This window comes from Peromyscus eremicus, chromosome 19 (assembly GCF_949786415.1).
Source record: "Peromyscus eremicus chromosome 19, PerEre_H2_v1, whole genome shotgun sequence".
Lineage (NCBI taxonomy): Eukaryota > Metazoa > Chordata > Mammalia > Rodentia > Cricetidae > Peromyscus > Peromyscus eremicus.
In genome coordinates this window covers 67,394,894-67,415,403 of record NC_081435.1, presented here as the reverse complement: position 1 = coordinate 67,415,403, position 20,510 = coordinate 67,394,894, and the positions used below count along the sequence as shown (strand labels likewise).

General features: G+C 50.0%; 1 protein-coding gene across 1 annotated transcript in view; it reads right to left on the bottom strand.

The window, feature by feature from the left end:
• Positions 1 to 18,159, bottom strand: part of Pard6g (par-6 family cell polarity regulator gamma) — a 68,495-nt gene extending 50,336 nt beyond the window's left edge. Inside the window, exon 1 of the mRNA XM_059246071.1 lies at positions 18,058 to 18,159. Within this exon, the coding sequence (XP_059102054.1) occupies positions 18,058 to 18,129 (72 nt within the window). The 5' untranslated portion in view covers positions 18,130 to 18,159. The remainder of the gene's footprint in view (positions 1 to 18,057) is intronic.
• Positions 18,160 to 20,510: the final 2,351 nt, after the last annotated feature.

Sequence of the window (20,510 nt, the reverse complement as noted above, 5' to 3'; positions counted from 1 at the left end):
CAGCTGTTATTTAGAAGAGCTGACCTTAAAGAGTATGTTTGTAAAACAGCCTATTGGAAAGGCTCACTGGAAGCTGTGATTAGAAACATGGAAATCTGTAGGGAGGCACCAGACAGGTGCTACACATGGAGGCTCTGGCTCTATTCCAGTAAGCAGGAAGCCCCACCAGACTGGGGTCTAGCACTTGTCAGCACACAATTAAGAGAACATGCACAGTTAAGAGATCAGGGAAGGCCAGGCCCTATGACTGCTGGGCCTTTGGAAGGAGGTATGGGCTGTGAGGATTGGGCCAGCTCAGCTGGCAAGGCCAGCTTTTCCTGTTTGAATGGGTCCCAGGGTGTTGAAGAGAAAGGAGGTCGGAGGACAGGTGCTCTGAACAGGGTGGAACTTGCCTTTTCCCTCACACTCCTGTCTCCACCCTGACCCCAAACTGCACAAGTTCCTCTGGTCTTCCCTAATTCAGAAACGAACGTCTAGAAATGGTGTTTCTGGAGTCATAGGGCTCTGGTCATTTGACTCTGTCTTCACTATTCAACATATATCCCGGGGTAATTCATCATCACTGACACTGCAATTCCTTACTTTCCAGGTTAAAAGACATCACTGGGATTTGATTTTTCTTGATACTTCAGGAGAAAAGTAAACTTACCATATCATAGTTAGACACACACATTCCATGCAGAAACACATTTAACCCACAGCATGGATGGCTCTAGAGTCATCGACATGTGGGTGTCTTAGGGTCAGCAGAGTTGGACTCACTGTGGTGTGTTCTTCAGGTCTGCTCAGCTCTCTTCATGGCCTGAGTTAAATTGAAAGCTTCTCACCTCTCAGAAGGCTACTTTACAAGCCCCTCCGATGGCTCAGAGAGCATGAGAGACTCACTCCAAGGCCACAAAGTGATTGATTCCAGGCTGGCTGGAAATGGGATCCTTAAGTCTTGACTCTTACTTTGTTCTTCCTGAAGCACCAACTGTGGCCACTGGTAGCCAACAGCCCACACATTTTCCTTATTACAGAAAACACAGGTTTAGAAAACAATCTAAAAATGGCTCCTGAGGGTTCATGAGTTAAAGGCTGGGTCGCCAACTGATGGGGCTTTTTTAAGCTGACAGGTCATGAAGGCCCCAATATAACCAATCACGGGGCCTGCTTAGGGACTACAGATCAAGAGGGTACCTGTGTAGGGTTTTTATTGTCCTATGTGTTCCCTCTTTCTGTGTCTCTGCCTCCTAGCTGCCATAAAGTGAGCAGCTCTACCCTGTCCCATCCTTCGACCATGATGCTCCATCTTGCTATCGGTCCAGAGCTAGCCAAGCATGGACTCAGTACTCTCAAACCCTGACCCAAAATAAACAGCTTCTCTTTTTAAGTGTTCCTCAAGCATTGTAACACTGTGATAAAAAGCAACTAATACATGGTCCGCACACTTCATATCAAACTCATGAGGATACTATTTTCACTGAAAAACATCTTGCTGAGCGGGCTGGAGAGATGGCTCAGATCCTAAGAGCATGCATGTACTGCTCTTCCAGAGGACCTGACTTCATCTGGCAGCTCGTAACCACCTGTAACCAGGGGGACCCAATGCCTCTGGCCTCTGCAGGCACCTGTATTCACATGCACACATTGAAAAACAATAAAATTAAAAAACGCTTCTTGCTGAACAAAGTGCACCTTTGGCTGGACACCATTCCTGGTGAGCCACACGTCCCTGGTTTGGCATCTACGGTAAGCTGGCTGGCCACCACCCTCAAGCTGAGCCTTGCCACGTTCAGAGGGATGAGAACCAGCAACAGCACTGCCCTTACATGCTGTTGTCTCCCGACGGATGGAGGCTTCGTGGGTCTGAGCCCACTGGGTCCTGTGGGGTCCCAGAGGGAAGCTCTTCTACCAAGTCCGTCATTTGGTTGTCCTGTTCTGAATAGCTATTCGGGGGCCGGAGACCCACACAGCACCTCTGCTCTCTGGCTGTTATGGGGAGATGTACCATCTCCAAACTCAAGCAGTGGAAGGACTCATCCTTGGTCTCTCAATCTCTGCCAGGATCTGGCTGTCCAGGAGATCACCTCCCCTTTCAAATCGGTTTTCACCAAAAGGCAGAATAAAAGTTGAACACCACGAATGTCTGACTGGCTTTCCGTTGTCCTGTGTCTTCCGTTTCCTCAAACTGTTCTGCTTTTCTCCTTCTGCACCCACGTTAAGTCCCTGCTTGTCTCTGAGCTAGCCAGAGACGTGGACCACACGTGTGACAAGCACAGGAGTTTCAGGTAAAGTCAAAGAAGCCAGTTTCATTCAAGATACCTCCTGAAGACAGGCTGTCCCTGCTGGCTCTCAAGGGTCCCACAGAGATGTGTGACTGATGGAGACATCACCAGCCGTACAGAAGTGCCCAATGGGTATGGCCAGAATGCCTCTCCCAGGAGTGTCTAACAAGCGCTCTTCTTTAAAACGAAGATCACATAGTACGTGGTTTGCATTTCTTCATGGTTTAAGTAGGGATACAACCATATAATTCTAAACTCAAAAGGGACCCAGGACCCACTGCCACCCATGTCCTCTTCCCCAAGCAATCAATGATTCCAGCGTTGATGTGGTCTTCAAAAGATTTTACGCAAAGAAGGGTAAATACGTGAACTGCATGTCTTCCCTTCTCTCTCCTTCCCTTCGATAGAGTCTTGAGATGCAGCCCTGGGGGTCTTGAATTCGTGATCTTCTTGCCCCCACCTCTGGACTCCTGGGCTTAAGGCAAGTATCACCTCACCCAGTGTTCTTTTCTAAACATTAGTAGCAAACTATCTACCCACAAGGTTATACGCCACACTTTTCTCACTGACTTGCTCTATTGTGAAAATGTTTCTTTGCCTGGTGTTACGGTGCTTTGGAGGAGATACCCCAACTGACACAAGCCCCTCAACTTGAGAAGGGTTATCTGTACTTGGTTGCTGCTTTCCTAAGGTGCACACGGGACAGGACATCATCTATGTCATAATGACCGGGGAAGGGCTGCTGACGGTCCGGGTATCAGTGAATGGTCTATACCGGCCAGAACTGGCTCTGGGACCAGTTCACCTCTCAAAACCCAAGCAGTCACAAAGTTTAAACAGTTAATCTACACTAGAAAGTAGCAGGAACTGCCCTACCTCACCATGGATGAGAAGCATATGGCAGATGCACAAATCTTGACTGAATTAATGAATTAAGCCTGCTAATGAGCTTTAAGCCAGAAAGTCTGTAAGGCTGTAAGCTGGCGCTGGCTTAGGAGATCATAAAGCAAGATGGGGTGAGAAAATTGTGAAAGAGATCCACGTTTCTCACAGGCAGTGGGTTCCACTAGCCCTGCCGGGTGCACATACATTTCCCAAATCCTCTACCCTTCTGAAGCCACATGCCAGCCAATATGCTGGCAAAAACAAGGAGGCAATGTTTCAAAGAATAGCTGTAAATTCAAGAATAATAAGAAACAGAGCCAAGTGACTACAGCTGTACCTCCGAGCCGCCTGGAGGTATTAGGTACTTACCTGGAAAAAAAAAAAAAAAGAGGCTTTGTTTCCAAAAATTACCCAAGAAGGAAACAGAGTGATTGCTGTGGCATTCTCATTGGCTTTTGGCTAACCTGGGTGGTGGCCCCAGGCCACCCTAAACTGTGGACTGTATCATACACATGCTGCAGGCAGGCATCTCCTGGGAACTCTGAGGCTACCTTCCACCACAGTCTAACTAGACACGAGGAAGAGAGCACTGAGGATGTTGCATCAGAGGGCAGAGCAGGAACCACTGAGCCATCAGGGCTGAGGAAGGGCCGGGCCACTCTCACAGAATGCCCTTTGGGTGGGGGGGATACACCTTTCTTTATTTGAACCCCTTCAAACTATAAGGAGGAGTTTATTCACTGAACCAGGTTCTTCTTGTGTTGTACTTCAGAGTCCTAAAAGAAAGACATGGTCTCCATTTTAACCACTCAAGGACTTAGCATACAGAAGCATCCAAAACCACTTGCTGGATGGGCAAACGGGCATGTACTGCACAGCCCTACCTTCATTCACCCAGAGAATATTTTCAGGGCACCTTTGTGCCCAGATGCCATCCCACACACTTAGGATAGGAAAGGGCTCAGAGAGGAAATGCCAGCCCGCAGGAAACCCTACGGAAGGTAGGCAGCATGAAGTAGAAAACAGCCAACTGTGTGTGAGTTAGGAGTCAATAAGGATCATGGGAAAAACAGACGTGGGGGAACTCTATGGTCTTCGAGGCCACGGGCAGTAGAGTCATAGTGTCCTCCAGCCCCCAAAGCTGGCTCTGCCTGGCATGGCTCAGGCTCCTAGTTCTTCACAGCTGCTTCTCTAGGAAGGGATCCATACCCCCCACCCTGCGGCCCGCTCTTCAGCCCTGTTTCTCCAGTAGCCTCCTCGGCTTTGGCCTCAGCAGACGGTACCTGCCTGTGAACCATGGCCCATCTGTCTCTCCCACCTGGGACAGGGTGTTGCTCACAGTGTGCAGATTGCCCAAGATTACCCGAAGTGCTGCCTGCTTGTGGATGCTCTCTCTGGCTCCCATAGCCTGAAGTGACGCTTTCTGTCCTCTCCCTCCCACCTCAGAGGGGGGACCTCTGAGAGTCCCAGACAGGTCTTCTCTGACTGAAATTATTCTCCTTGTATCTGTTCCCAGCGTGGAGCAGGAGGAACATCAGCCTCGCTGGAATGGCACTGGCTGACCTGTATACCCAACAGAGCCCCAGAGGAATAAGATGGCAGACGTGAGGTAGTCAAGGAGGGCGCCATAGTGGTCAAGTGTTGGAATGCACATCTGTGACCTAGGCCTGGGAAAACTAGGAAAGGGTCTCTTTCCTCTCCGCATTCGGTACCTAGAAACGAAACTCCACCTAGATTCAACTACCTAGATCCAAGGTCTTCAGGCACCCCACAGAGGGGCTCCCAGCAGCCTAGGACCTTTCAGAGGCACAGGAGAATGAATGAGGGAACTGAGAGGAGAGAGGGCCTGAAAGTGCCACCTAGTTAAGTCTCTTCCACCAGCTGCTCTGGACCCCGGGGGAAGCATCTGGTCTCACTGAGACATTTGCCATCAGACTCCCTCCTACTCTAGGGGGACCTATGTGGTTCTCACTCTGATCCTAGCCAAGACCAGAGCAGAGGCTTAGCTCACTCTCTTGAACTGTAAGGTTTATTGTGAATGAAAAGCTCATCCACCTTTCTACACAAGAATAACCCTATAAATTAAACACAATTGTCCTACAACTCTGGATGCTGTTCCTGCCCCAACTCTACAAGGCCTGGTCCTGCAAGGACCCACCCTATAAGGCTGAGCTGTTCAAGGCCCTGCTCTACAACCCTCTTTCCCTCAAGCCTCTCCTGGCAAGATCCACCCTTGTAGGCTCCGCCTGGAACAGGCACTCTCCTATAGGGCTCCGCAAATGAGGACAATCTCATGTAACCAGAAGCATCTCAAAATTCCCACAAATAACTCATCAAAATATTTACAGCAATGAAAAATGGAACCAGTAAATGAACCAACTCAAATAGACTAAAATAGCCATAGCCACCGACAAAACTACCAGATGAAGCCAAATGCAAGTGGTGTTTTCAAAGGGTTAAAAGAGGATTCAGGGACTTCTTTACAATATGTGAGAAAAAGGACTCAGTGCTGAGTGTGCCCTGTGATTCTGATTAGTTAAAAGATATTCTGACACAAAACAACAAAGGAGCAAAGCCTGGCCTAAGGGTCTCTGAGAGAGAAATCCTGCTGATCCCAGGCATGGCTTTAGGATGCACTGACTCCTGCTCCTGGGAGTGATGTTGAGCAAGCAGCTCAGCATCCAGGCCTATGGGAACAATGCAGCGTTGGAAGAGATAAAACCAAAGTACATTTCCCTTTATCATTCCTTATTTGTGAGACAGAAAGTCATGTATCCCAAGTTGTCCTTGGATTTGCTATGTAGCCAAGGATGACCTTGAATATTTAATTCTCCTGCCTCCACTTACCAACCCTAGGATTGTAGGCATGTACCACCATGCCTAGATTAGGTGGTGCTGAGAATCAAACCCGAATTGTGCATCCCATGCAATCACACTGTCATCTCAGCTAGATCACTGGCCTTCAGCTGTACTTTCAAGACCGACAACCAGGGCTGTCAACAGCCAGTCACAATTATAGTCTATTTTTCAGTATTTGTTCATTCAAGAAAATTTCACATAATGTATACTATGTTTAGCCCTGAGCTGGGGTGAGTCTATGGACCTGCCTTCATGTGGCTGAAGGTTTGCTGACCAGCAGGATGTCAATCAGTAGTCACACATGCAGCGCATAATTACACACTGAGAAATGCCAGGGGAGTGACTGAGAACCCAGGCCTTCATTTAAACTGGGTGTGTAAAGCAAGTAAATCATCAGGTAAGGAGATTGGGGAATATACATCTCATCTATGGTACAAGCTGAAGGGCAGTGCAGGCCAGATACAAGGGACCCTGCCCTCTGTTAGGTGCTGTAGGGAAAGGACAGGAAGGCAGCCATCAGTCAATACAAGCCAAGGCCCTCTGGATGTCTCTGATGTTCCCACTGTTCATGGAGATGGGTTCCAGCGTCACAAGAACCTAACTCCAGAGGAAGGAGCCAGGCAGGGCCAATGATGGCTCCACCTGGGTTACGGCAGAGACGTGACTGGGACTATTAGAGACATGGCTGGAACAGGATTTGTTAAGGAGAAAGAACCTGGATCAGAGTCATATATTCCAACTTGAAGCAGGGTAGGATGAGATAGATAGGTAGGTAGGTAGGTAGGTAGGTAGGTAGGTGGGTGGGTGGGTGGATGGATAGATGGGATGGATGGATGGATGGATGGATGGATGGATGGATGGATAATAGGAAGATAATAGAGACACCATAGATGATGCTCTGGATGACATACTGGGACACATCTTAAAATTGGGTCATAAGTCTGTGAGTCAGGCAGGGTGGTGCTTGGTCCTTTCCTGTGCTCTGTTCTCCCACTGCCATCCAGGGTGATGATGGCACAACTGTCACACCTGCATTACTGCCTGGACCAGCACCACAGGGTGCACGAGACTGCCCAGGGCGACGTTGGGGCCAAGAACCCTCACTAGCTTGGACTCCATCTGGGAGGCCATGCACCTTTGAGGGAAGGCCTGCACTCTGGTTCACACAGGTACCCTACAGGGGACCCTATGCAGGCAGGACTGGGACCAGAGGCCGGAGACAAACAAGCATGACAGAGAAGACTAAGTCACCGCCAGGCAGCCTCTGTGTACTCTTCAATCCTGATAGCAAGTCTCCTCGGAGAGGTACCACTGCCCCATTTTACAGGCCAAGAGAGTAAGACCTAGAGTAGTGGTTTCCAACCCGTGGGTCATGACCCCCACAGGGATGCCTATCAGATATTTACATTATGATACATAACAGTAGCAAAATTACAGTTATGAAATAACAACAAAATAATTTTATGGTTGGGGGGTCACTAAAACATGAGGAACTGTATTAAAAGGCTGCAGCATTAGGAAGGCTGAGAACCGCTGATCTAGAGGGATTCATTGACCTGCTCAGTCCTAAGGCTAGTAATGAAGGAGCTGAGGCCAAATTACAGGAGAGACTGAGATCATTCTAATGGGACAGTCAGAGACAAGGAGGAGTACAGGCGGGAGGGGAGGTCTGAAGCAAGGGACTGGCATGGGCAAGAGGGGCTGCCAGGGAGGAAGTAGGGTGCCTGGGAGCTGGGCGAACACAGGCTCCGGGTAGGTGGAGTGTGAATGTAGCTGCTCATCTGTCTCCACCTCCACGGGACTTTCCTGAACTGTAAATCCACAGTGAGAACCCTGGTTATAGAGGAAACAGTCTGACCTGTGCTTAAGAAATGTGGAAGAGTCAGGCAGTTTGCAGGCTGGGAGCTGCACAAGGGATGCGGGCTGGTCCTGGTGACTCACAGCACAGGTTCAGACAATAGAGTCAGGTTGGAAAGCACCAGACTCAAGAGTGCACCAGCTCCCGGCTCTGTTCCCTGCCCTGGCTTCGTAACTCTGGGCAGTATACTGCATGTCTCTGGGTCTTAGACGCCTTGGTAAGCAGGAATGAAGAGCAGCTCTTTATAGGGTCTGTGAGGATCCAACTGGAAGGCTCGTTCTGTGTTCACAGTGTGGGAGGAGAGCACGACGCCTGGAGCGGTTTGCACTCTGCAGGCCTGAGAAGGTGTGCAGCATCTCAAGGCTCTCACAGGGTTGTCCCTCAGCCCGCCTCACGAACCAGCCTGCAAACTTCTGCAGCATTTAGGACAGACCATTTGGGGAAGCTTGTGCTACGGGCTGGGCACTGTTCTTCATCAGCTGAGCTGCATCTCCTAACATCTGAGCAATAGCCTAGCTTATTAGGCTCGACCCTTCCATTGCTATAAAGTGGCTATTCTTCAGTGCTATTTTTCAAAATCAAGCAACTTTTTTTTTTTTTAAAATAATACCATGAGAGACCAGAGCTTGATGCTTTGGGTAGGTAGTGGCCTTTCCTCCCAGCTGTGTGATTCAATGGGCGTCTGCTAAGTCAGGGTCTGGAGGACCCAGTAATACTCCCAGTAATCCTGCTGCAGAGAGCCTGCTGTAGTACTGCTGAAGGAAATGATGCTCCAAGTCTGTGCTCCTTGCATCCGCCAGGCACACGGCACACAGGGCTGAAGCGCCCATGCTGTGCTAACAGGCAGGATCAAAGGCTCAGGCTGCTGAGGAGAGGGGACCTCACAGGATACAGGAGGCCATTTAGGAAGCAGCCCAGCCCTGAACACATGTCCGGGAGGCAGCAGGGAGGGAGCTGGGTGGATACTGACCTCAGCAGCCAGGTGTTGTCTGTTTCCCAGGAAGTGGAATCATGGACCATGGAACTGGATGGTTCAGGATGATGTTGCAACTCAAATTCTGGACTTGAACACACATGGCTTAATGGTTTTGTCATGAGTTCATGTCCTTGCTGAGCCTCGGGGTCCTCATTGCCACAGTGGAAGAACAATACTCTGTAAGGTGTTTTGAGTATCAACAGAACCCTGTATGCCAAGTGCCCAGAATGAGGCCTGGCACAGTTGTTACCCAAGGCTATAACCATCAGACTCATTCAAGCTGGAGTAGGTGACACCTAGACTTTGCACATGTGTGTGTCTATGTGATCGCTTCTCCCACAGACTTGATCATGTTCCTTGAGCAGATTCTATCCACTGAGCATCAGGCGTTAATCTTGGGTCAGGCTGTGACTACTGCCTGGGCTGAGAAAGGCACCTTTATGTCCCTTCCAGCTCCATCTTACCCACTGAAAACAGGGTCACAACCCTAGGAAACAGTGGTAGGTCAGGCAATTGCTTGCTCAGACTCATTAGGGTCACCTTCCAGCAAATACTCCCGTCTGTAATAAAAGGAACATATGTGTATAGTTTTTAGACCAAACAGCATATGAGATGGTCCCATCCAGGCTCCAACATTCAATATCAACTTCTCAGGCTCAACCTCAGGGAGAAAGCACATCGTCTCTCTCCTTTCCCGTCTCTGTCAGCAATGGTGTTGACTGGCCTGGTGTGATGTCAGGAGCAGGTGCACCTCCTCTTCCTTGCAAGGGACCATGCTGCAGGCAGACAGGTTTATTTGTCCCATAGCAACACCCTGCTATTTCAGAACACTGAGGGAGTGAGGCTACCCTGGCTGTCCGGGGGTGAGGGCAGCTAGTGGCTTAGGCCCTTGAGCCATGGAGAACAGGATACTAACATTACTTTCATTGCTAAATTCCTCTACAACAGCTGACCACCCCAAAACAATAGCACGTGTGGCCCTCAAATTTCTCTTTCATAATAGCCTCTCAGAGGGTCTTTCTATAGCATCACATGTTTCCCTCAAAAAGCCACCTGAGGGGAGGTTTCTGGGCCTGGGCACCTCTGTCTCATCTATTCTGTCTGAGAAGCAGAGGCAGAGAGGGAGAGATGTGATCATGGAAGGTCAAATCTAGCACTGACAAGCACAGTAATATAATAAAGTGAAACAAAACAAACATGTATTTACTCAACAGCCAGGACTCTGAAGAGGAGCAGAGAAATCTCATGGTGCTCCGACGTACTCACAAGACACGAAGCCTCAACACCTGCAAGTGTGTATGACTCACGTCCAGGGAGACCCAGGCTCACCCTGTACTTAAGGTAGAGTGCAAGATCTTGGCTCTCCAGGATCCATGGACTACCAAGCGTGAGTCTGCTATGCAGCCTTCATTCCACATATACTACTTCCATTTTCAAAGGAAGATGGTCCAATCTTCCCCATACGTGAAGAATAAACACCATAGAGGATGGCCTATGATCTGCTGTATGTGGCCCAGGCTAATCCTCATTCATTCACCTCATGTCACACTCAGCCACAACACCACAGGGGTCTCTGAATGACCTACTGCTGGAAACTAATGGAAATCCAAGTGCAGAAGCGACTTGAAGCGTAACAAGAGCCTCTTGGCTCACATATCAGCAGTGGGTACCCAAAACTCAGCAAAAAACACAGACTTTTCTTGATTTATAAATACCTAATGAGATGTAGTTAAGTTCCTCAGAACTTCAGAACTGTGGCCTGTCAGACAAAAACCTGAAAAGTAGTAGAATCAGTAACACACACACAACATCAGCATTTTATACATCTTGGGGGGTGGGCTAGCCCTAACTCATGCCACACCACCTGGCACAGTCTGGGTTTGTTGGAAGGTCACTGGACAGGTCACGGTAGCAGACAAGCCACAAACTGGATATAGGTGGTCCATACAGGAGGCCCTGCCCTCAGATGAGATGCTGCACAGTGGGTGCTTTTAAACATTATAGGTATAGAAAGCAAGCTTCCCCGCAGCCCAGTACAACAGTTTATCCACCCTATTGGTAGCACAGTCAGGAGGAAGCAGCCTCAAGTGACTGCCAGCACACCCACCGCAGGAAGAAGCAAGGCTCCCCTCATCCCCAAGGGGTGGGTCCGGTGCACTGGGTGGGTCTGCTATGGACAAGTGGGTCAGGCTGAACCTCGGAGACACAGTTTCACATAAATGGAAGCCTGAAGGTATCAACAGCAGGAAGAGCAAAAGGGATGTTTAAGTTCCCGAGCTTCTCTGCTCTGTTTAGAGTCTGTTCTCCTTCTGTCCACTGCACTAGCATCAACTATCTCCCCAGGCACAGGAGGGCTGCTCGCCACCTTCAGAAAGGAGATTTTCTAAAGTAGTCCCACAAGCCATTTCTGAAGTCAGAGCTGTAAGGAAAATCCATCTGTTTCTCATCTCAATCGGTAAGCATTTCTTGGATGTGTACTATACGCACAACTTCGCAGGCTAACGCTGAATCACAATTAAGAGATGACCTGCCAGTGACTTTCGGGGCTGGTCTTCTAAAACGCTCAACTTGACATGTGCATGTCCTGGGAGGAGTAAAGAACTCCAAACATGAAGACTAGCGCCCAACAGCCCAAGAGCTCTGGACTCAAGAGCGGGTGCAGAGAACCCCCACAGATGCAAGAACAGATGAGGGCATTCCCGGAGGCCAGGCACGGTGACAAGACAGCTGGGCTGCTGACCTCTGGCTTCACATTAATGTGAGGTTGGGGACAGGTGACACTTCAAATAATGGGATGAAGGACGCCGCGCCCCCACCCCGCCCGCCCCATGCCACCTCATCCAAACCTGCCCTCAGCTGATAACAGCGGACACGGTGTCTGCTGTCTTGTCTTTGTACCCCAACATGGTCTCCATCCCTGACACACAGTAGTTGCCCAATAGGAGAGCAAAAACCTCCCCGGGTGTCTGCAGGGTCGGGATTCTATAGCTAGCCACTGGAGAGAGCTTTCCCTTGAGGACATGTATCAAGAACCTTCTTCCACAGTGCAAGGAAAAGCAAACATCTTAAAAGACCAAAGGACTCACACTCCCAGCTGTTTCCATGAGCTCTAGACCTGGAGAACCAGGGACATCTCGCCCCATGTGGGAAACTAGAACACTATGCCAGCATCCAGAGAGCTAGGGTCTCTTGTACAAAATGGGGGAACTGGGCTGTGGTGTCTGCATCCTGGTCTGGATTTCATGACTTGACAATCCCTAAGAAGAGCTCTGAGCCGTCCCCACTAGTGGCCATAAGCTGTTATGGCATCGACTGGGTTTCTGAACCTCTGTTAGAGCCTGGGCACGACAAAGGAGTTGTCAGGAGTTCAAGGTCCCCTTGTGCATAGTGGAGGTGATAGGAGAGCCCATTTTATGGGTCATGATGGGGACTAATGAAGGTCTTCTTGTAATGTCAACGTATTTGGAACCACGTCTGGCACATATTTCACACATGTGTTGGATATGTTAAATAAGTGTTAAATGCTTTAGAATGGGACCCTTTGCACAGAGGGCAGTACCTCATATGTGCCATGTTTTACATCCCCAGTGTGTCAGTACAGCCTTAGAGCGGGGCTTAGAAATGTGCTGGGGGCCGGGCGGTGGTGGCGCACGCCTTTAATCCCAGCACTCGGGAGGCAGAGCCAGGTGGATCTCTGTGAGTTCGAGGCCAGCCTGGGCTACCAAGTGAGTTCCAGGAAAGGCAAAAAACTACACAGAGAAACCCTGTCTTGAAAAACCAAAAAAAAAAAAAAAAAAAAAAAAGAAAAGAAAAGAAAAAAGAAATGTGCTGGGAAGAAGTTGAGGGGCTACAAAGGAGTATAACACTGCCACCTTTGGGTCCCAGATTTACGGCCAAAAGGAAGTGGGGAGCCAGTAAGCATGTGGCGTTGTCATGTAAACGATCAGTTGGACAAAGCTGTCTGTGTGTCCTGCTGCTGTCATTTCATGTTCCCTTAATGTTGGAGACCCTTTAAAGCCAGGGCGTATCTCTCCTCTGCCAATCTAGACACACGGCACAGATGGTAGAGCTTCTGAGACCCTGGAAGTTTCCATCTCCCAATTTCTGACACCCTTCCCTTCTCTAAACTTGGAAGAACCCCAGCCCAGTATCTGGAACACCCCAGGTCCCAGGCAATGACTTGACTCCTTAGCAAGATATAGTAGCCCCCGGCCACACACCCAGAAAAGGTGGGAAACCTTCTGGGGGCAGTGACACCATCCGTGGTCCCCAGACTAACATCCCACTTGGGTCCCCGTCAAGAGCCTCTTCTGAACGCAGCTTCTCAAACCAAGTCCCAGAACCTGTTGAAACACATACGTGCAAATACAACAAACCAGAATCTCAAAAGGGTGTAGCTGACACACAGGTGAGTCAAACCGTGTCCAGGCAGTTCTCAACTGGCCCACAGGAGGCAAGGCCTCAGCCATCCAACAGGGAGGCCTGGCCCAGGTTCCATCCCACCTGCTGTCTCATGCCAGATGGAAGGGTGGGTCCCTGCAGGGCCATGGCAGCCAACGGGCTCAGCTAGAGATAAGATCTTGGGGATCAGAGGAGACATGCTAACAGAAAACACGGTGTGCCCAGCTGTCCACAGCAGAACTTTGCCAGCCAGCACATGATCATCCAGGCCATCAAGGTCCTACTCACACACATGCCCTCCCAGGGGCCCAGGTTAATGTCTGAGCTAGGCTATACTAGGGAAAGGACACCAACTCCATTGAGAACCTGGAAGATCAGACTCACCTGCTTTGGTGGGACCCTCTATAGACAAGCAGTTCCCAAAAGTCAACACAAAGAAAACGGGAAGAGGATACTGGATAAAACCAGGCCGCTAAAACAAGATGGACAAAGAGCAAGCTAGCACATGTGAGTTTCCAGTTCACTGACATCTCAAGGAATATATAAAACAATAAGATACCACCTCACTTACATAATCAGGAAGGAATGAGAAAGTGTCTAGAGCTTGAAAGAGGGAGAAAAGGACTGGGGGAGGACAGTGAATCAATGTCAAACAGCATATAGAAGATAGCTGAAGAGATTTCTCAGAACATTTAATTTGAAAAAGTTATTGCATGTGCATGATATGTGTGAGAATGCATGTGGTGTGCACGCCATGGTGTGTGTGTGTGTGTGTGTGTGTGTGTGTGTGTGTGTGTGTGTAGGTCAAGAGGACAACTCTGTGGAGTTATTTCTCTGCTTCCTCCTTTATGTGAATTCTGGGGATCGAACTGGAGAGGTCAGGCTTGCTTGGCAAGTGCCTTCACTACTGGGATATCTCATCTGCCTAAACATTGACTAACTATGTATTCAAAGCGGCAAAAATGTGCTCATCTTTCTCTCAAGTAACTTTGAATACACAGAGTTCTGTACTGATTTAATGCATCCAATAACTTTCACTTGCCTTATGTTGTATATTTTATATAAGCTTCATATAAATACTTCAATATGTTTCACAGCACAGTTTAGTATGAGAAAGAGAGGCAGACACTCAAACAAGATATTGGTTAAATTAATTATGGTTTAGACATGAGATATAATAATACTATGTAGTCATTTTTTAAAAAGTCTTCTAAAAATATTAATGACATGAAGAAACATTTATAATATATTGCCAGACTATAAGTAGACTATATAATATGTCTTTGTGATCCTAATTTTAGAAACCATAATGTGATGTGTGCATACATGCATGTGCCATCAGAAGGCCATGAGGCAACATTTAAGAGAAGGTCGCCTGCGGACAGAATCCCCCGAGGTATTTACCCCTCACCCAGCTTCAACTGTCTTTAGGGGGGCACAACAAAATGGAAAACTGAATACAGAACGGCCATCAGAAGGATGCCTTAAAACGAGGAGAGAAGGGGTCAGGGCGAGCCTGGTTTGGTGTGGTGCCCTTCAGAATGGCTTTGCAGAAGGGGGACAGTCTAGGAGAAGCCTCTCAAGGGGGAAAACCACAGACTCTTGTTTAGGGGCCCAGGCCAAGCCAGGTGTGAACTGACACCACACAGTGTAGAAAAGAACCTAGAAGCATAACTCATTTAATTATGGAGTTGAGACGCTCCTGAGGTGGGAGGGCCTGTTATTCCTTTCAGGTTTTTCAAGCAGATGGTAGTATGGCTGATGATACTGAGGAGGCAAAAGGCTTGACTTAGGACATGATGGATGAAAACTGTACCCTCTGACACTGCCCCCCTAGTCCCCAATCCCACAGCAGTGGCCTTCTTGCTATCCTTCAAAGCAGCTAGGCGTCTGCCCTTCTTCCTTCAGTCTGAAACAAGCTTTCCTATGCATCTTCAGTCTCTCCCTTCTGGCTGCAGGTCTTATGAGGGGAGAGGTAAAAGCCAAAGGAGAGAGAAGGGCAGGCAGAAGCAGGAAGTGAGAAGTGCGCATGCTCTGGAGAGGCAGAGATGATGAGCTAGATTAAAGATTTCAGGGAAGGGTAGGGGGACATCAAATGGGGGCAGCCACCAGGCCAAGAATCTGTGCACTCTGCATACACACCTGGCATGCCCAGGAATTGGCCAGCTGTGGCAGATGACGGAGGATCACAGTTTGGGGAGGATGTGTGGCGATTTTCAGGCCAGGCATCTTACAGTGCTACAGGACCTTGATCTGTGGTGCTGGATCCTCATGACTGTGGGTGTGCTGCGGTTTCCAACATGCCCTCACCCTCGCTGCTACATTCCATCTCGGGAGGCGAGCGGCTCAGAGAGAACACCCATGCTACAGATGAGATGACTGAGATAGGGAAACTAAATGACTTGCTGCAAACCCCCGAAGGTAGAGAGGTGGCAAAACTTGGGTGCACTTAGCTCCCAGGCTGCCATTTCGCCAAGCAAAACCACGGTAGGGTAGTTCTACAGTCAGGTTGCATGAAGTCCTCGCTGATATGAAGTCCTGCCTCCAGCAGTGTGACAAAAGCCCTTCCCTGCAGAGATGGACACCACAGTCACACCTATCAACTACAAAGTGGGAGGAGTGTGGGAAGGCATGGAGGGAAGAGCCGCATGGGACATTCTGGACAAACAATGAGTATGCCAAGTTGTGGGGTGGGGGGGTGTGCCACAGCCATCCCAGTGCTGCCTCCAATGTGAGCCCTCCAATGTCCCTCAAGTTCAAACCAACTTCAGCTTCGCCATTTACTCCACTCAAGCAGCATCTGAGCTCAAAGCCAGGGGGTAGCATTTCTCTACTAAGCAGAGCTGGATGAGGCAGTTGGGCTAACACTCCAGGAAATAAAGGCAGGTGGCCTCTCCTCCCCTAACAGCCCTGCATGGACCACAGCCCAGAACTGCAGGATAAAGCCTGGTGAGGGCATTTCCTCCAGATCTGTCCCACAGCCTCATTTTGAGTTTGATAATGTGCTGTGCCACGCAGAGCTGCTGAGCACCAGAATTGAGTGTTTAGCACTAATCAGTCCACACTCGGTGGTCAGGAAGGATCCTGTGTGAGGGATGGCTCTGAACCTTCGCTGTGTTGGCGGTCACACAAGTGTGCACACCTGTGTGTGTGCACACAAGCGAGCGCACAAAAACCCTAGTAAGATCCCGTCTACTCACACAAGAGGTCAATATCATAGTAGGCTGGGCAAAGTGACCTCAGATTTCAGTATTCTCTCTGGCAGCAACTTGTGAATGTACAATCATCTCCAAAAAAAAAAAAAAAAAAAATTTAAGGAAATGGAGTGGCTGCCATATTTCAGTGCTGGAGAAATGGGCAATCGTTTCAACCTCCAACTGGACTGAAGGCCCTTACTTCACAGCTCTGTGAATTCGGGAGTTTGGGAGCACTCCTGGGCAACAGAAGGGATGGGTGTGGGGCAAGGGTCATGGAACTAGCATTTGGAAGCAGGGTCTCATTAAAGGAAGAGTCCCCAAATGAGGAGCCCCTGCAACTCATCACAGGGAGTCTGCAGTGATGCCCCGCTGTTGCTGCTGAGGGACTGCTCCTTCCCTGGTCCTCTACAGACACCCTGAAAATCTAACACCAAAAGACTCATTGGGGCTGGTCAGTAGTCCAGCGATGCACCACCTCCCTGGAGACCAGACGAATGGATCACAGGCCTTAGGCCCATAAGAAGCATTGGTGAGAACTCACCCTTGGTGACCTGGACCATTTTGGCAGCCCCGCCTTCTTCACCCAGAACACCACATACACTAGGCTACTTATCTCCTAGTCAGTTAAAGCCTCCAGGGACTTCTCCCACCCGACCCGGAGCAACAGCAGCTCCTTCTGCATCCCGAAGGGTCCACACTGTAGACCCTCCCAGACTAAAGCGTCTGCAGGGAAGGAGCCGCCTCCGCAGAGGGGAGAAGCGCCAGATCCTATCAGCCAATTATCCAGACACAAGGCGACCCACAAGTTCGGGCACGCTCTGCCTAGGCACAAGCAGCGGGAGGGGCCTAGGCGCGCCCAGGGGGTCTGAGTCTGCGCTGGGGTCGCGCCCAGTAGCGGATTGCAGTCTGGTCTGGGGGCTGGCCCAGATGGGAATTTCTGGGTCCCGGCACCCTAGGGACCTGAAGGATCTAAGCTGGGCGAGCGTCTGGAAAAGATGTCTGGATAGGAGGGGTGTTCAGGGCTGGGTCGAGGAAGATTGGATCTGGGCCAGGTGTGTATGATTAAGGGGTCTGGGCCTGGGGGTAGAGAACGCCTAGGGCTCCGGGTCTGGTACCCAGCGCCAAACTGGGGGCTGGGCCAGGGCCCTGATCTGGGAGTGGACCGCCAGTCTGCTCCTCACAGTCAAACAGGCGGTGCAGCCAGGCCCCCCCTCCTGGTTCTGGCCCCCAAAGACCCCTCCACGACCCGAAACCCAGCAGCCTCAGCTCCTAGATCGCCCCGGAAACACAGCCCTCCTCTCCAACGTGTGGCGCGCCCGGGTTGTCTCTAGTTCGTGGAACAAAAGAGCAGCTCTCGTGGAGCGGGTTCCGAGCCTGCACTGACTGTCCTATGGCCCTCGGCCGCCGGGCTTTGTGTTCGCACAGGGAGCAGGGAGGACCGCCGGGGTCCCGGAGCACATCCCACGGACCCTGCGCAGAGGCATGCAGCGCCCAAGCTCCAAAGTTGTCGACGCCGGCCGCCTCCCACACCGCTCCAGTTTCCCTCCGCGGGGTGCCCCATTCATTTGCCAGGGGGACGAGTGCAGACCGCCACGGTGGGCCTCGGGCACTTACCTTGCTCTTGACTTCCACGGCGCTGCAGTCGTAGAAGCGTAGGGTCTGAGACTTGTGAAAACTCCGGTTCATGATTTCGGCCCCACTCAGCCTTCGCCTTCGCCTTCGCCCTCGCCTCTCAGGGGCCACAGAAAGAGTCTCGGCGGAGACGCCCCCGGCCGTCTGCCCGGGCCCGGCGCCGGGCCCGCGCTCGCTAGGGCGCCCGGGCTGCACGGTGTGAGGCGGGCCGGAGCTGGGCTGGCCGCGCGCCTCGGGGACTCCAGGGGCCGCGCGCGGGAGGAGCTCTGGGACACCGCCCCCGGCCCCGCCCCCAGCGCCCCGCCCCCAGCGCCCCGCCCCCAGCGCCCCGCCCCCGGCGCCCCGCCCCCAGCGCCCCGCCCCCAGCGCCCCGCCTATCAGGACCCTCCCACGCCACGCCCCCACATGGTGCGCTTCCAAAGGAAGCTCTCTGGACCATTCTCTGGGCTCATGGTTTTGCCTTCCCCACAGCGATCGGCCGGGAAAGGGGTGTTTGATGGATTCCTTATAAGCACGCTAATGAGAAGCACTCCAGGCCTGATCCGATTGGGCTCCACCTGCCTGCCTTAGTTGCCAGGTTGTGGGTGGTCCCGCCCTGGAGTGGCGAACTCTGAACGCACAGCCCAGCACAGGCCGGATGAAAAGCGACCAGTCCCAAACTGTAATGAAGCAGTTAACGTTAAATCTAACGGGTAGGATTGACAACAAGAACTTACACTGTTTTTGAGGCGCAGCGAGGGTTTTTCTACGGCAGTTGGTAGAAAATAGGATAGGTTCGGAGAGAGAGGGAACTGATTATCAGTCACACCGTAGAACACTTGTTACTAGAGAGCACATAGGAAGAGGGGAGAAGAAGCCCAAGATGCAACCCGTCCCTTGAGGAGTTTGTAAAAAAGTTAGGACGAGACACACAGGCTTTAAAAACAACTTTAAAATGTCTTACGCATTTTTTTTTGTAATTTGCAAGTTAAAGAATTAAAACTTTATCATAAAGTCACCGCAAAGAAGTGGAAAATCAAGTAAGTGAAATTACCCACAGCGGTGCTACTCAGCAGTCAACTCTACTAACCTTTGGGTATATTTTATTTCTGTTTACTTTTTGTGTACATTGTAATATACTTTATAGAATTGTGACCATACAGTTCATCCTGTTTTGCAACATGATTATGTCACTGCCTGGGTTACAACGGACATTTTCATCAGTTGTTTTTAGAAAATGTTCTTAAAGCTGCTTATGTGAATAAGGGTATGACTTCTAATGGTTCTATTTTATTGGCTATGTTTGCATTTTATACTACTAATATTATAAATGCTGAATTCCAGGTTCCACTTATTTCTGAGGCTTTTTAAAAGAAATGTTGACTCTTAAAACGGAATTATTAGGCCATAAAATACACATATCTCTAAAGCTTTTAATACAAATTGCCAAATTTTATCCCTCAAAATGTAATTTTTATTTAATTTTGCTGTGTATTTGTTGTTACAGGCCTATGGTCACAGTGGTTTAGAGTTCGAATCCTTACCTTAGGACAAACTCCAGATTGTTCAGAGGGGCAGATATATAGAACGCCACACGGGCACAAGTGAGGCAAGCCGGCAAGACACCAGGAGATGCCCACTGGAAAGCAGCAGGGATGAAGTGCTGGCTCCTCTCTTTCCTCCTCTTTCCCAACCCATCCCCCTCTCAGAGTCTTCTTTCCCTCTTTGTCCCTCTCTCAGGGGCCTTCACATAACCTCAGCCAGCCTCACATTTGCTAGGTAACTGAAGTGACCTTAAACTTCCCCTCCACCTGCCTCCACCTCCATAGTGCTGGGATTACAGGTGTGGATACTTCCACACCCAGTTTTATGCAGAGCTGGGTATGGGCCCCGGGACTTCATGATGACTTTATTGGAAGGGAAGATGGCTAACAAGACAGTCCTTTTGGGCTTGTGGAAAGTCACAGTTCTGCTGCTTACTGTCCCTCCAAGGGGACTGTCCTGTGGGTGGGAGAGGCTCAGGAGCATGCTGAGGATTGAGTGCCTTGCCCTGAAGGCTAGTCTTGGTTGTCAACTTGACTCTACCTGGAATCAGCTAAAACGTAAGCCTCTAGGTGCTCCTGTGAGGGATATTATAAATGCTGAACTCATTCCTAAATCCACTTGTTTCTGAGGCTTTTAAAAACTATTGACTCTTGATTATCTGAAGCAGAAAGACCCACCCTAAATGTGGACAGCAGCTTCTAGTGGGAGCTCAGATAAAGGACAATGGAAAAAGAAAAGTGCTCTTTGCCTGCTTGCCCTCATGCTCACTGGCACGTTATCTAGCCTGTTGCTGCAGCATACTTAGCCAATACTAGAGCCGACTTCTTTGGGCTTCGAATATAGACTGAAGACCAGCAGCTCTCTAGGGATCCCCAGGCCTTCAAAACAAAATAGAGAGAGACAGGCCTAAT